General features: G+C 43.9%; 1 protein-coding gene across 1 annotated transcript in view; it reads left to right on the forward strand.

Annotated features, from left to right (window-relative positions):
• Positions 1–2,277: 2,277 nt before the first annotated feature.
• The window catches only part of iqgap3 (IQ motif containing GTPase activating protein 3), a 93,957-nt gene continuing 80,657 nt past the window's right edge, over positions 2,278–15,577 (forward strand). The window contains exons 1-5 of the mRNA XM_060820614.1: positions 2,278–2,418; positions 9,760–9,859; positions 11,772–11,928; positions 13,545–13,622; positions 15,398–15,474. Of these exons, the coding sequence (XP_060676597.1) occupies positions 2,376–2,418; positions 9,760–9,859; positions 11,772–11,928; positions 13,545–13,622; positions 15,398–15,474 (455 nt within the window). The 5' untranslated portion in view covers positions 2,278–2,375. The remainder of the gene's footprint in view (positions 2,419–9,759; positions 9,860–11,771; positions 11,929–13,544; positions 13,623–15,397; positions 15,475–15,577) is intronic.

The following is a 15,577-nucleotide window of genomic DNA, read 5'->3' on the forward strand; positions in this document are numbered from 1 at the left end:
GACCTCTGCTTCTTGTGATTTTTATCAATGAGGAAGTGGAAGGGTGGGTTAGTAAGTTTGCCGATGACACAAAGGTTGATAGAGTTGTGAATCGTGAGGAGGGCTGTTGTCGGATGCAACAGGACATTAACAGAATGCAGAGCTGGGTTGAGAAATGGCAGATGGAGTTCAACCTGGAAAAGTGTGAAGTGATTCATTCTGGAAGGTCGAACTTCAGTGCAGATTACAGGGTTATAGGCAGGATTCTTGATAGTGTGGAGGAACAGAGGGATCTTGGGGTGCATGTCCATAGATCCCTCAATCTTGCCACCTAAGTTGATAGGATTAAGAAGGTGTAATATGTGTTGGCTTTCATTAGGTAGGGGGATAGAGTTTAAGAGCCGCGAGGTTATGCTGCAGCTCTGTAGAAAGTGAAGACTGCAGATGCTGGAGATCAGAGTCGAGAGTGTGTTGCTGGCTGACCTGCTGTGCTTTCCCAGCAACACACTCTCGACTGCAGCTCCGTAGAATCCTGGTTAGACCACACTTGTGAAGTTCTGGTTGCCTCATTATAGGAAGCATATGGAAGCTTTAGAGAGGGTACAGAGGAGATTTACTAGGATGGTGCCTGGCCTGGAGGGCATGTCTTATGAAGAAAGGTTGAGGGAGCTGGGGTTTCTCTCATTGGAGTGAAGAAATATGAGAGGCGACTTGGTAGAGGTGTACATGATGATGAGAGGTATAGGTAGAGTGGATAGCCAGAGACATTTTTCCAGGATGGAAATGGCTATCACAAGGGGGCATAAGTTTAAGGTGATTGGAGGAAGGTTTAGGGGAGATGTTAGATAGGTTCTTTACACAGAGATTAGTGGGTGTGTGGAATGCACTGCCAGCAGTGGTAGTAGAGTCAGGTACATTAGGGACTTTTAAGCGACACTCTGATGGATGATAGTAAAACAAAGGGTATGTGGGTTAGTTTGATCTTAATGTAGGATAAAAACATCGAAGGCTGAAGGGCCTGTACCGTTCTGTTTTCTAAGTCAGGAGTATGACAGGGGCGGCACGGTAGCCCAGTGGTTAGCACTGCTACCTCACAGCACCAGGGTCCCAGGTTCAATTCCAGCCTCGGGCTACTGTCTGTGTGGAGTTTGCACATTCTCCCCCTGTGTCTGCGTGGGTTTCCTCCGGGTGCTCCGGTTTCCTCCCAGAGTCCAAAGATGTGCAGGTTAGGTGAATTGGCCACGCTAAATTGCTCCATAATGCTAAGTGCATTAGTTAGAGGGAAATGAGTCTGGGTGGGTTACTCTCTGGAGGGTCGGTGTGGATTGGATGGGCTGAAGGGCCTGTTTCCACACTGTGGGAAATGAGGAAATACTCCCCACTTGCCTGGATGGGGGCAGATCCAACAATTCTCAAGATGCTCAACACCATCCAGGACCCTGCTTGATTGGTGGCACATCCACAAACATCCTTCCATCACTGATGCTCAGGAGCAGCAGCGTGTACTATCCTAAAGTTGCACTGCAGGACTTCACCAAAGATTCTCAGACAGCAGCTTCCCAATCCATGACCATTTCCACCTCGAAGGACAAGGGCAGCAGATGCATGGGAACGCCACCCCCTGCAATTTCCCCTCCGAGTCCCACACACAGCATCCTGACTTGGAAACATATCGATTGTTCCTTCAGTGTCGCCGGGTCAAATTCCCCCTCTAAGGGGGAACAGGGGCTGCAGTGGTTCAAGAAGGTGGCTCACCACCATCTTTTCAAGGGGGCATTTAGGGACAGGCACAATAAATGCTGGGCGCCCAACCAGCAATGCCCATGTTCCAAGAGTGAATGAAACACAAAAAGGAGGGGAAAAAGCAAGAAATAATAACTATTTAAGATTCCTTCTTCCTGCCTTACCTCAAGATAAGAATTCTGCAGTTTGTTTTAAATGCCCCGTCTCCTGGGGTAGAAGGCAATCCATGGAGAAGCCACCCTTTTGCAGGAGCTGGCAGTCTATGGCTGCAAGGGATCCAGTTGCCAACATGTCCCTGGATCTTGTGTTCCCCGTCGTCATGGCAACCGGAGAACCCGCCCACCTGGCGAGACGTCCCGCGCCCCTGACAGGCAGGTAACGCCGGCCAGTGCGCAGCGCCCTTTGGGAACTGTAGTCCCGCTGTCCCACTCGCTTCCCCTTCTGGAGGAGGAGGGAAAAAAAAATCAGGGGACTACAACTCCCGGCGGGCCCCGCGCCGCCTGGCTTGCCCTGCCGATGGCCGTTGGAATTCTGGCGGGATTTTCGGAAGCGAGAGTCGTCGTCGGCGGCGGTTGGCTCCTGGAGGAAAATATAAAATAGAGTTTCGTGAGGCGGAAAACGGAAAGCAATTGAGCGAAATTGCTAGGAGGGCGATGGGGAGCGAAGTGGATTCGGGCGGAAAGCGCCAGGGTGGATGTAAGTGTGAAAAATACGAATGTCTCTTTAACCTCTGCAATATTTGTTCTGATGTGGAGGGTCCAGGGTTGGACAAAGTTAAAAAATCACCCAACACCAGGTTATAGTCCAACAAGTTTATTTGGAAGCACTAGCTTTCAGCTGGTGCACTAGCTGCACCTTCATCAGGTAGCTGGTGGGGCAGGATCATAAGACACAGAATTTGTAGCAAAAATATCACAGTGTCATGCAATTAAGATGATATATTGAATAAACCTGGGTTGCTGTTAAGTCTTTCATCATTTAGAATGGGCTGGAGGTTTCGTATGTAAATCCCAGAAATTTTAAGTCACATTCTTGAGATAACCTCAGGCTTTTATTTTACAAAGAAGAGTGACATCTCAGCTCAGACAATGTATTAAAGGTGCACATTTCTTGTAGAACACTGCAAAAAAAAGTCTGTGTAAAATAATAATAATGTGGTTTGCTGTGACCAGGCAGTGGCTTCATTCTGCAAAGAATTTGTGCTAACTCTGTCCCCAACTGCCCATAATTCAATCTCCAAAAATAATTATAAACATTCAAAAGCCAGAAATTGTTATTTCTGTTTTGTCAGGACTAAAGACATCTCTTTATGTCTTGCCACTTCTCCAGGAAGGCGCTTGATAAAACGTAAAAGTTGGTGACTCCAGTTTTGTTTTCCTTTCCTTCCCCGAGCTGCAAGTTAATTATTTTTTTCTTTTGCTTTGTGTTTTGCCATAGTGTGGTATGAAACTCCAATTTTGGAGCTGAGGCAAGGTTGATTTTGTTGAGGAAGCCATTCGGACTGTCGCATCCATGCTATCTCTTGGATGGAGCCCACCACCCCCAGTTTGCCTGACTCTTCTCTTTTCCCCCTACTCCCCCCAAAAGCCCTGTGGTCCTTCGGGTTTCTCCTTGTTTACACCTTTCCCTTCTTTGCCGAACCCGTTTCTGCCATCCTTTTGACTAGGTTCTCAAGATGGGTTGAATGGCTGCACGTTCTCCACTGCTCACTTGTGTATTTGGGCTGAGGTTTGCTGTTGAAGGCTGAACAGAGGAAGAGCTTTAATCACTCCCCCCTCGCCTGGGCCCTCCTGTAGGGACTTGAGAACAAAATCCAGTCCAACTCTCCTCGTGCAGTGCTGTGGAGAGCCGCACAGTTGGAGTTGCCATCTTTCAAATGGAATGTCAAACTGAGGTGATGGTGCCACTCTGTGAAGCCACTTCTAAGAGATGCTCTGCGCTTTGTGGAAGGAGTAACATTATCCCCTGTTTAAAAATGGGCAAGTTCGCAGAGTTTTACAGCATGGAAAGAGAACCTTCAGCCCATTGTGACCCTTCCTGTCGATCACCCATCTGATCACATTTTCCAGCATTTGACCCGTAGCCTTGCAGACTGTGGCATTTTATTTGATCACGAAGATGCTACTTATGTGTTGTGATGGTTACTGCCTCTTGCACACTTTCAGATGGTGATTTGCTGATGCCATCACATTCTTGAGGGGGTGGGGGGGTGAAAAATTATTCCCTCAGTTCCCCTCCTGCCTCTCTCCTTAAACCTATGCACAGTTATTGTTCTCCCTTCTAAGTGCATAGTGTCATGAAGAGTTAGTCATGGAAACAGACTTTTTGATCCAACCACTCCATGCTGACCATAATCCCAAATTGAACTAGTCCTAGCTGCCTGCACCTGGTTCATATCCTTCCTTTTTCAAGTACTTACCTAGAGTCATAGAGTGGGGAAATGATTCTGATGAAGGGCTCTGGTCCAAAACATCGAATTTCCTATTCCTTGGATGCTGCCTGACCTGCTGTGCTTTAACTAGCAACACATTTTCAGCAAATGATTCTACCTACCCTATCTGTATCCCTCATAACTTTGTACACGGGGACCCTGATTTACAAAGATCTGAATTCAGGATGCTTGTACTTATGAATGTGATCCTGTACAGAAGTGTAATTTGAAAGATGTGACATATGAACATGTCCCCCTACACTTCAATCAGGTCTCCCATACACATCCTTCTCTGTTCTCAGAAGCACAACTCCAGCTTTTTAGTTTCCCTTTATAGTTGAATCACTCCAGACTGGGCAACAACCTGATACGTTTTCTCTGTACCCTCTCCAGTGATGTGAGCTCAGATATATTTTTTAAGTTATGGATTGAAATCACTGACAGAGACTGTAAATAAAATCTAATTGTGTGTCCTTTCAAATCTGTTGAACTTGTTATAATTTTATATTAAACAATCAAAATACATTTATTGACTTTTTTGCATCTACGTCCTACAAAGGTGATATTTCTATATTTCATTTAAAAAAAAGATTTAAGCATTGCAACATCTATAGTCTTTTTTTCATAAACTTTTCCAGTGTTTAATTAGCAGCCCTGCACTCCTCCCAGTGTGTCAATATTGACTTTTGGCAAATGCTTTATATTTGATTATTTTAAGGATTCAGATTCTGCTTTCAGTTAAACTCGGTGGAATTCAATTCCCTGCTGCTATTTTTGGTAATACCTCAAACAGGCAGTTTCATTGTGCACTTCTGGGCAAAGAGTGATTCCTTGAAATAGCTAATTTTTCTTGCTAATTGGTGATCTTTGTCAAATGACATTTATATGCATAGTCTTCGTGCAGTGTGTCTGAACAGAGAATAAACCTTCTCTCTCCTTTATGTTGAGTTTCTAACCTCACTTCTCCAACGGAGCTAATTTGCACCTCAATTGTGACTTGTGTAGCATCTCAAAAAAGTGATGATTTAGAGGTTAGAAATCCTGTTACCGTCTGTGAGAATGATAAAAGCTTGAGACCTTTTACATGAGACAGTTGCGAATAAATCCATTGGGGATTCAGGAGAAACCCAGAGTGTGGAGAGAATGTGGAATTTTCTCCCACAGGAAGCTGTCAAAGCAAATAGTGTCATGGAGCATGGAAACAGATCCTTCAGTCCAACTGGTTCACAAACAAAATTAGTTCTACCTGCCTGTACTTAGCTCACATTCCACCCCCCACGCCCCCAAACCTTTCCAATTTATGGCCTTGTCTGAATGTCTTTTGAATGTTGTAACTGTACCTACATCCACCACTATCTCTGGCAGTTTATTCCACACACGAACCACTCTGTATAGGAAAAAAAAGTTGCCCCCATGTCCTTTTTAAATCTTTATTCTTAAAAAATATACCCCCTTGTTTTGAAATCCCCCACCCTAGGGAAAAGACACCTGCTATTCAGCTTGTTTCTATCCCTCATGATTTTATAAACCTCAAGAAAGGGCACACCTCAACCTCCTACACTCCAGTGAGAAAAGTCCCAACCTTTCCTGTCTATTTTTGACTCTCAAACCCTCCAGTCCTGGCAACATCCTGGTAAATCTTTTCTGAACCCTCTCCCGTCTCCATTTTTGTAATATCCTTCCTATAACAGGGCGACCAGAACTGTACAACGTACTCCAGAACAGGCTTCACCAGCGTCTTGTACAACCTCATCATGGCATCCCAACTTCTATACTCAAAGGTCTGAGCACTGAAGGCAAGTGGGCTAAATACCTTCTTAACCACACTATCTACCTGTGACACAAATTTCAAAGAATCATGTACCTGAACCCCTAGGTCTCTGTTCCACAATACTACCTAGGGTTCGAACATTAATTGTATAAGTCCTGTTCTTGGTTATATTAACAAAATGCAATACCTTGCATTTATCCAAATTAAGCTCCATCTGCCGCTCCTCCAGCTCATTGACCTAATTGATCCAGGTCTGTTTGTCAGTTTAACTAGTTTGGTGTCATCTGCAAATTTACTTACCATACCTCCTTTATTCTCATCCAAATCATTTATGTAAATGAAAAACTAAAGGGGACCCAGCACTGATCCCTGTGTAATATCACTGATCACAGGCCTCCCATCTGCAAAAAAAACCCTCAACCATCACCCTCTGTCTCCTACTGTAAAGCCAATTTTGTATTCAATTGGCAATCTCTCCCTGAATCCCAAATGACCTAACTTTACTAATTAGTCTACCATGCAGAACATTGTCAAATCCTTTACTAAAATCCAAGTAAATGGATAACCTCATGATGCTACACTTCTCTAGCTTCCACCCGAAACACATTAAACAGCCATCTCCTATGGACAACCCTAGCATACACAGAATCTGTTCAGATGAGGAGGAATGTGACGGGCGCTTGGAAGAATTTAAGGCAGTCCTCATAAAAACAGGGTATGATGCTCAACTCATCGATCGCCAGTTCCGATGGGCTATGACTTCCTCAGGAGACAGACATGAGCTGCAACTGACAGGGTACCCTTTGTTGTCCAGTACTTCCCAGGAGCTGAAAAATGACGTCATGTCCTTCGCAGCCTGCAACACCTTATCAATGAGGATGAGCACCTTACCAAGACCTTCCCTACGCCTCCACTTATCACTTTTAAACAACCATCAAACCTGAAACAGATCATTGTTTGCAGCAAACTGCCTGGCCTTCAGGACAACTCCATACAACTCTGTCACAGCAGATGCTGCAAGACGTGTCAGCGTTGACACAGATACAACCATTACATGTGGGGACACTACCCACTATGTACATAGCAGGTACTTGTGCGACTTGGCCATTGTTGTCTATCTCATACGTTGCAGGCAAGGATGCCTTGAGGCATGGTACATTGGTGATACCGAGCAGAGGCCACTGAAACGGATGAATGGACACTGCACAACAATCACCAGCCAGAGGTGTTCCCTCCCTGTTGGGGAACACTTCAGCGGTCTGGGACATTTGGCCTCAGACCTTCGGGTGACCATTCTCCAAGGTTGTCTTCGGGACAGGCAACAATGTAAAGTGACCAAGCAGAGACTGATGGCCAAGTACAGTATCCATGGGGATGGCCTCAACCAAGACGGGTGACCCCATTGCACCACACATGTGCACACAGACATGTGCATGCACAGACTTGTACCCCTTTACACTCTCACAGACACTCCTAGCCCCACACACACACACACCCACATGCGCACAATGCACACAAGTTTGTGGGTGAATTTGTACTTGCAGAATTACATTTTACTTTTCTCCAAAACTTCATGAATCGATGCAAGCGTCTGTAAATCCTTTCTTTTAAATAGAATCAGTCTAAACTTTGGGCACAGACAGACAGACTTTAACCTCACACCTTCAGTGCATTATCTGAGCTGACATGGCACCTATTATTAAAGTTCACTTGAGAACATGACTTTTTTTTAAAAAAAAGTTCTGGGATTTGCATATGAAAGAACTGAAACCAATGTAATTCTAAAAGATGAGAGACTTAACAAACAATCCAGGTCTTTTTCAATGTATCATTTCAGCTTCATCACCCTGTAAACCTTTACTATAAATTCTGTGTTGTACAATCTTGTACTCCATAACCACCTGATGAAGGAGCTGTGCTCCGAAAGCTAGTGCTTCCAAATAAACCTGTTAGACTATAACCGGGTGTTGTGTGATTTTTTTTTTTAACTTTTTACACCCCAGTCCAACACCGGCACCTCCAAATCATCAATCTTTTTAGTTACTTAATGAAAAAAAACTCAGTCAAGTTTCTCCTTGCAGCCTTTCTTAAACAATGTTATAGCATTAGCCACACTCCAGTCCTCCGGTACTTCACCCATGTTTATAGGTGATACAAATATTTCTGCTAGGATCCCACAATTTGCTCTTTAACTTCCCACAGCTTGCTGAATAGACTTGATCAGGTCCTGGAGATTTATCAACTTTTATATTTTCTGACATCTCCAGCACTTCCTCTTCTGTAATATGAGCTGTTTTCAAAACACCAATATTTATTTCTGATTTCTCTTACCTCCATTTCTTTCTCCCCAGTGAAAACTGATGTGAAATATTAATTTAACATCTCTCCCTACACCTGAGGTTCAACACAAAGATGACCTAGTTGATCTTTAAGGAGTCATTCTCATTCTCTCTCTCTCTCTCTCTCTCTCGTTGCTGTCTTGCACTTAATATACTTGTAGAATCTTTTTGGATTATCTTTAACCTTATCTGCCTTTGAGTGGGCTGCCTAAATAATTTCAGCAGTTCACTTTAGGTATCTAAACATCTGATTTTAAAAATCAGTTATTTTCTCACTTTCTCTGTTCCATCTAATCCATATTCAAGTGTAGCAAAGTGCAAAGGGGGTGGGGGGATGGTGGTGGTGGCGCTGGTCAGTATTGAGGAAGGGCTGGATTCACAGGCTCACTATAGAGGGAATCAGTGCTGGCCTCCGCATTGGCCCTGGAGGAGGGCCGTACTTTTGGAGGGACAGTACTGAAGGAATGCAGTACGATTGGTTGATTGGCACTGGGGGAACCCCTGTGCTGTCAGAGGTGTTACCTTTATCAGACGAGCCCTTAAACTGCGGCCTTTTGCTGTCTCAGTTGAGTGTCAAAAAGAAGTCCCATGGTGCGTTTGGGTAGGGAAAAAGGATGAATCATATCCAGTGTCTTGGGCCAATGGTCATGCCCAGTTCAGCATTCAAACAGATAATCTGGGTTATTGTCACATTGTTGTCTATGGGAATCTTCTGTATGCAGGTTGGCTCCCATATTACTACAACAGCCATGCTTCCAAAAAGTAATAATAATGGAATGTGTTCATGGAATGTGCAATATAAATGCAATTTTTTATTCTGTTTTCTTTGCGTGCGGTCCTGAGATTTGAGTTTTTAATCACTTAGTCATAGAGATGTACAGCATGGGAACAGACCCTTCGGTCCAACCTGTCCATGCCGACCAGATATCCCAACCCAATCTAGTCTCACCTGCCAGCACCTAGCCCATATCCGTCCAAACCCTTCCTATTCATATAACTATCCAAATGCCTCTTAAATGTTGCAATTGTACCAGCCTCCACCACATCCTCTGGCAGCTCATTCCATACACGTACCACCCACTGTGTGGAAAAGTTGCTCCTTGGGTCTCTTTTATATCTTTTCCCTCTCACCCTAAACCAATGCCATCTAGTTCTGGTCTCCCTCACCCCAGGGAAAAGACATTGTCTATTTATCCTATCCATGCCCCTCATGATTTTATAAACCTCTATAAGGTGACCCCTTAGCCTCCGACGTTCCAGGGAAAACAGCCCCAGCCTGTACAGCCTCTCCCTATAGCTCAAACCCTCCAACCCTGGCAACATCCTTGTAAATCTTTTCTGAACCCTTTCAAGTTTCACAACATCTTTCCAATAGGAAGGAGACCAGAATTGCACGCAATATTCCAACAGTGGCCTAACCAATGTCCTGTACTTGGGTTGTTGTTGGTGCGTTTCTGTCAGAGAGTGAGAATTTTTGGATCTCTGCCTTTTAATAGATGCTGTGGAGACTGGACGCCTCACCGCAGAGGAGATGGATGAGTGTAGACGGCAGCACATTGCCTACGAGTACCTCTGTCACTTGGAGGAAGCGAAACGGTAAAGTGTCTTCCTGCTGCAGTTCAATCCTTGTCAATCTGAGTTGTAGGCCATATGTTAGAACAAAGCATGCTAAAGAAATAAATAAGTAGGTCATAAGCAGATAAATATGACTTTTTAAACAAAATGTTAAAAATCATTTGTGGGACTTGGGTGTCAGTGGCTGACCAACATTGATAGCCTATGCCTATTTGCCTTGAGAAGGTGATGGTGAGCTGCCTTCTTGAATTGCTGCTGTCCATTTGTTGTGGGGTGACCCACAATGCTGGCAGGGAGGAAATTTCAAGGTTTTGACCCAATGACTGTGAAGAAACGGTGGTGTATTTCCAAGTCAGGGTGATGAGTGGCTTGGAGGGGGTCTTGCAGGTAGTTTTCCCAAGTACCTGCTGCCCTTGTTCCTCTAGATGGAAGTGGTTGTGGGTTTGGCAGGTGTTGTCTAAGGATCCTTGGTGAATGTCTATGACTCTATGTCCCATTTTGCCTATTTCTGCAACGTACACTTCTTTCTCAGGATGTTGTGATGATACAAGCCTGCACCCTGCTGGAAAATTTTCACTCCCAGTATACAGGGTCCACTTTGGGAAGGTGATAATGACCCAGAGCTAGTAATCAAGAGCCCAACCATAATGCTGTGAAAAGGGTCTTGTGACAGAGTAATAGTGTCCCCACCTCTGGGTCAGAAGTTTCAGTTCTTGTCTGCTCCAAAGGTGTTTCATTACATGCCAGAGAAGGTTAATTAAAGAACATCCACAGTGTCGCTCTAGCCTCAGGGAAAAATACTCCTGTCTCCGTGTTAGAAGATTGTGGATTTAGATCCCACCTAAGGGCTTTAGCAAATAATCCACACTGACAGCCTGTGAAAGAAGGGTTACACCAGAAACGTTGACTGCTCCTCCTGATGCTGCCTAGCTTGCTGTGTTCTTCTAGCCCCCTACCTGCCTATCACTAATTGTGTTTTCCATTCTTACTGTTGGAGGTGCTATCTTTTGGATGTGATGTGAAACTGAGATCCTATCTACTCCAATAGGTGGATGAAAAATGTCGCACAGTATTATTAAAGAGTGTTCCAGGGCAACACTGGAAACACTCATTTCTTTATGTAGAAATTTAATGTTTGCAAATTGGCTGTACTGTTTCCTATGTTACAACAGTGGTGACATTTGAACAGTCCTCCATTGGTTCTAATGCACCTTTTGGGATTTTCTGGTATTGAAAGGAACTTTAAAAATGAAGGTATTTTAATGTTTTAAAAAAAAGTAATTGTGTGTTAGATGCCAATCTGTCTGCCTGCAGCCTCTGTTGGGTCCAGTATTTATGCACAAAATACCAGGTTCCCCCTTCAACTTGACGATTTTTCCCCCCGCCCACCAGCAAAAGCAGAATCGATTACCTGGAATCAATAGTTGTTGAAGTAAGGGCAGCTGGGTAGTGAGCTGTGATCTAATTGTACAGCTTGTGTGGCCTCATGGGGCTAAATGACGAGAATCTGACTTAATTGTGATTGGCCCCTAACCCTTTTTCTTTTATCCGACTTTGTAGATTGGCCTCTGGAATGGAGGATGGGCATGCATTGGAACTGAGGCTCGACCAGTGTCTGCTTTCAGGATTAGGGGCCATTGGCGAGAACAAATCCTATTCCCAGTTCCTTGCTCCTGCTTTGTTTGTGATGTGAGCACCCCAAATGCACATGATCTGTGGGGAAGCTCTGAGAAGCACTGCCATAGAAAGCTTTCTAAAATTGAACCATTTTCAGCACAACCCTTGAGGAAAAGGCTGGGCAATTCACGGATCTGTTAGATCACATACCCTTACGTCACTCCCCTACCCCTCAATTTGCTGTGGAATAGTCAATAGTAGACTTGTCTCCTATCTGCTAACCCTGTGTCTGTGTACTCTGCTGGTATGCTTTTAGATGGATGGAGGCCTGCCTAAATGAGGAACTCCCACCAACTACCGAACTAGAGGAAAGTCTGAGGAATGGAGTGATTTTGGCTAAACTTGGCCATCGCTTTGCACCAGAGATTGTCCCAAAGAGAAAAATCTACGACCCAGAGCAGCTGAAGTACAAGGTTTGGTGAATATTGTAATACTCTCCAATGAACTCTACTCTGAGTACCAATGGCACTCAGCAACTTGGATATTGTTTTTATTGTGTACGGTATATTTTATTGCCCAACTAAACAACAAGCTAATGCATGTCTACAATACCATTTTCTTAGTGATCCCTGATGTCACAGTGACCCTGTGGGTGGCTGATTTACCTGACACCCGAGTGCTTAATTAGATCACTCTTCAGTACCTCTGTGGGTCCTGTGCTTTATAAAGTAATCCCACTTATTTGTTTTGTAATTACCTCGCTGACTTCCAGAATGACAGTGTTTCAGTTCCTCCTGGCAGAAATCTGTAGGTTTGTGCTTAAATCAACAAAGCCACTTTGGCTCCTCCTTTGCCATCTCCTGCACTCTTATGAATCTCAAGAGGCCTGTAGATACACATATGTTTATAAGCTCTTAAAGAACAAGGGTCTTTGCTATGTTTCTCTTTCTCTGTCCTCTCCACCATCCCCACCCTGGTGCAAGCCCTTCAACACAGGCCCAATTTATGTACAAATGAACGTGAGTTGGGAGCAAGAGTAGGCCACTGACACCTTGAGCTAGCTCCATTTAATGAGATCGTGGGTAATCTTGTTGTAACCTCCACTCCACATCCCATATTTAAAAATGAAGGACCTCCTTATTTAAGACGATTTGAAATGAGTTTTGTTTTCATGTCTGAGGGTGGAGGAAGTTTGTAACTCTCTTCCTCAAAAGATGATCGAAATAGAACCGTTAAAAGTTAATTATCTGGGATATTGATGTAAGGCTGACATTCATTACCTTGACATTGAGATCCACTGTTAGTATCTAATTCTGTTAATAAGATGTCAAATAACTGGGAGTTAAATGTAAAAATAGAATAATAGCACCTTTATAGTATGGAAACATCATTCAGCTCGAGTTCACATCGATCTTCAGAGCATCCCATCCAGACCCACCCTCTACCCTATCCCTGTAGCCCTGCATTTCCCATGGCTAACCCACCTAGCCTGCACATCCTCAGGGCAATTTAGCATGGCTAATCCACCTAACCTGCACATCTTTGGACTGCGGGAGGAAATTGGAGCACACAGTGGAAATACATGCAGAGATGGGGAGGACGTGCAAATTCCACACACGTTCGCCTGAGTTGGGAATTGAACTTGGGTCCCTGGTGTTGTGAGGCAGCTGTGCTAACCACTGAGCCACTGTGCTGCTCCAAAAGTTGTTAAAGCCATTGACTACAAGCGAAAATGCCCCAACATTCCCTAACTGCTGTGAACCCCAAATCTGATTTAAGCACGTTGAAAAGCAGCTCATGTTTAGTCAAGGTGCCTGTACAAAAGGTGCCCCCAGATTTGAACAGAGGACTTCAGTCAAATGCTGTACCACTGAGTTATGCCCCCTATAATAAGCTAAATCAAGACAAATGGGCATTGTGAATTGGTAGCTTTTGTATTCAAATGTACAAATGGAGAGTCTGCCATGAGGTGGTTGAATATTATGGTGTGTGATTGGTTGAAAATTTTCACTTCTAACTAGAAAGTGTGTTGCTTGTACTTTATCCAGCAAACAATATTAGTGTTTTCTCAACTTGTGTCTTCTTGCAGGCAACGGGGCTGAATTTCCGGCACACAGACAATATCAACTATTGGCTGAATGCACTGACCAAAATTGCACTCCCATCGGTAGAGTACAGGACATTTCCTCTATTTCTGTCTGTATCTTTTGAGTGTTTATCATAATTAGAGCATGCTCATTTCCAGGTGTTGGATACATGTGCCCAAACCTTAACTGGCCATCCACCCCCTTACCATTAACGAGACCTTGATGTGAGCATCAAGACTGTTGTGTTTGCTTATAATCGTCATTAAAGTGGTTTGTTGTTTGTAAAATACTTTGTTTCTAAGGGAGATGATAATAAGCGTCATAGATATTTTTAATCAACGTGTTCAGGGATGTTATGAGAGAGCTCTGGAGCATGTAGGACTTGAACTTGGGCCATTACCAAGGCATTACCACTACGCCACAAGAGACTATGAACATTTGCTTGAGCAGCCTTAAGCAAGTTGACATCTGCATCAGTGTGGCAGACTGTGTATCTGTAAGTATTAAGAATTAAATCTAAATGATTTCTTTACAAATCTAAGGAGAAAAGTACTTTTACAGTACTCAGAAGATAAGAAGGCAAAGTTTTCATTGTGCAGGCAACCATTTAGTCAGATACTGGGAGATCAATGAAAATAGACTGTGGGCAGACAGGAATCCTTGTTGTTGATCTTGGCCACTCAAAGATGTAATTGCTGTGCAGCTCTTGTAAAGGAAGAGAACATCGAATCCCTGTACTGTGTAAGCAGGCTGCTCAGCCCATTGAATCCACACTGCCCCTCTGAAGAGAGTCCCACCTCTCAACCCTATCCCTGTAATCCTGCATTTCTCATTGCTAACCCACCTAACCTACACATCCCTGAATGCTATGGGACAATTTAGCATGGCCAATCCACCTAACCTGTACATCTTTGCACTGTCTGAGGAAGTCAGAGCATCCAGAGATTGTGTGGAGTTTGCACTGACAGTTGCCTGAGGCTGGAATTGAACCTGGGTCATTGACTCTGTGAGTCAGCGGTGCTAAACAGTGAGCCACTGTGCCCCCTTATAATATCTGAAATAAAACTCAAACTGTGGCTACAAGCAAGCCAAGGGGCAATGTTTCCCCCTTTTTGTTCTGACAGAAAATTCACTTCACAAAGCCTTTTCTCCTTCCTGATGCTGCTGACCTTTATTTTAAAATAAAATTAATGAGCTGTGGGGTATGGTCGGGAAAGTTCTCCCTCACAGTGCTGCTAGGCAGAATTGTAGTCCAGTGACAGTGTCTACTTTCTGCTGTCCTTCTCTTGCACTGATTGGAAGACTCCCTGGCTTCCACCCAGAGGCAGCACAAAGAGTGAGGACGCAGCTTAATTGAAGGGTTGATAACAGGAGGGCATAATTTTAAGGTGAAAGGCAGTAGGTTTGGAGGGGATTTGTGGGAAAATGTTTGGTGGGAATCTGGAATGCACTTCATAAGGTAGTAGAGGTGGGAAACCTCGCAACCTTTAAAAGGAAGAGTACTTGAAATGTCATAACATTCAAGTCTATGATCCAAGTAATGGAAAGTGGGATTATTGTAGATTTTAGAGAAGTTTATCTTTGTATAGACCTGATAGGCCAAAGGGCCTGGTCTGCTCTGTATTATTTCATAACACCTGGTTGAAATTGTGTGCCTTCAAGTTTCAGCTCCCATTAAAATACAAAGTGAAATACTACCCAACTACTGTAGCGACCAAATTGTAAACTCACTCTATGGCTGTGAAGCGCAATGGGGATCTTCTGAGCTTGTGAAAGGCAAATGTATTTGCAAGAGTTTCTTTGTCCATGACACCTCGTGAGAAAGTCATCTTTAACTGTCTCATTTCTTTTGCAGATATTTTACCCAGAAACCACAGATATCTATGACAAGAAGAACATTCCCCGTGTTGTTTATTGTGTTCATGCTTTCAGGTACGATCCTCCCTTTCATTTCATGCTAGTGAGCACCCTGTAGTGTTGCATATGCTGCATCTGGCCATGTTTTGGTTATAGGAATGCCCTTGCTATCGTCCTC

Source organism: Hemiscyllium ocellatum, chromosome 50, assembly GCF_020745735.1.
Source record: "Hemiscyllium ocellatum isolate sHemOce1 chromosome 50, sHemOce1.pat.X.cur, whole genome shotgun sequence".
Classification (NCBI taxonomy): Eukaryota; Metazoa; Chordata; class Chondrichthyes; order Orectolobiformes; family Hemiscylliidae; genus Hemiscyllium; species Hemiscyllium ocellatum.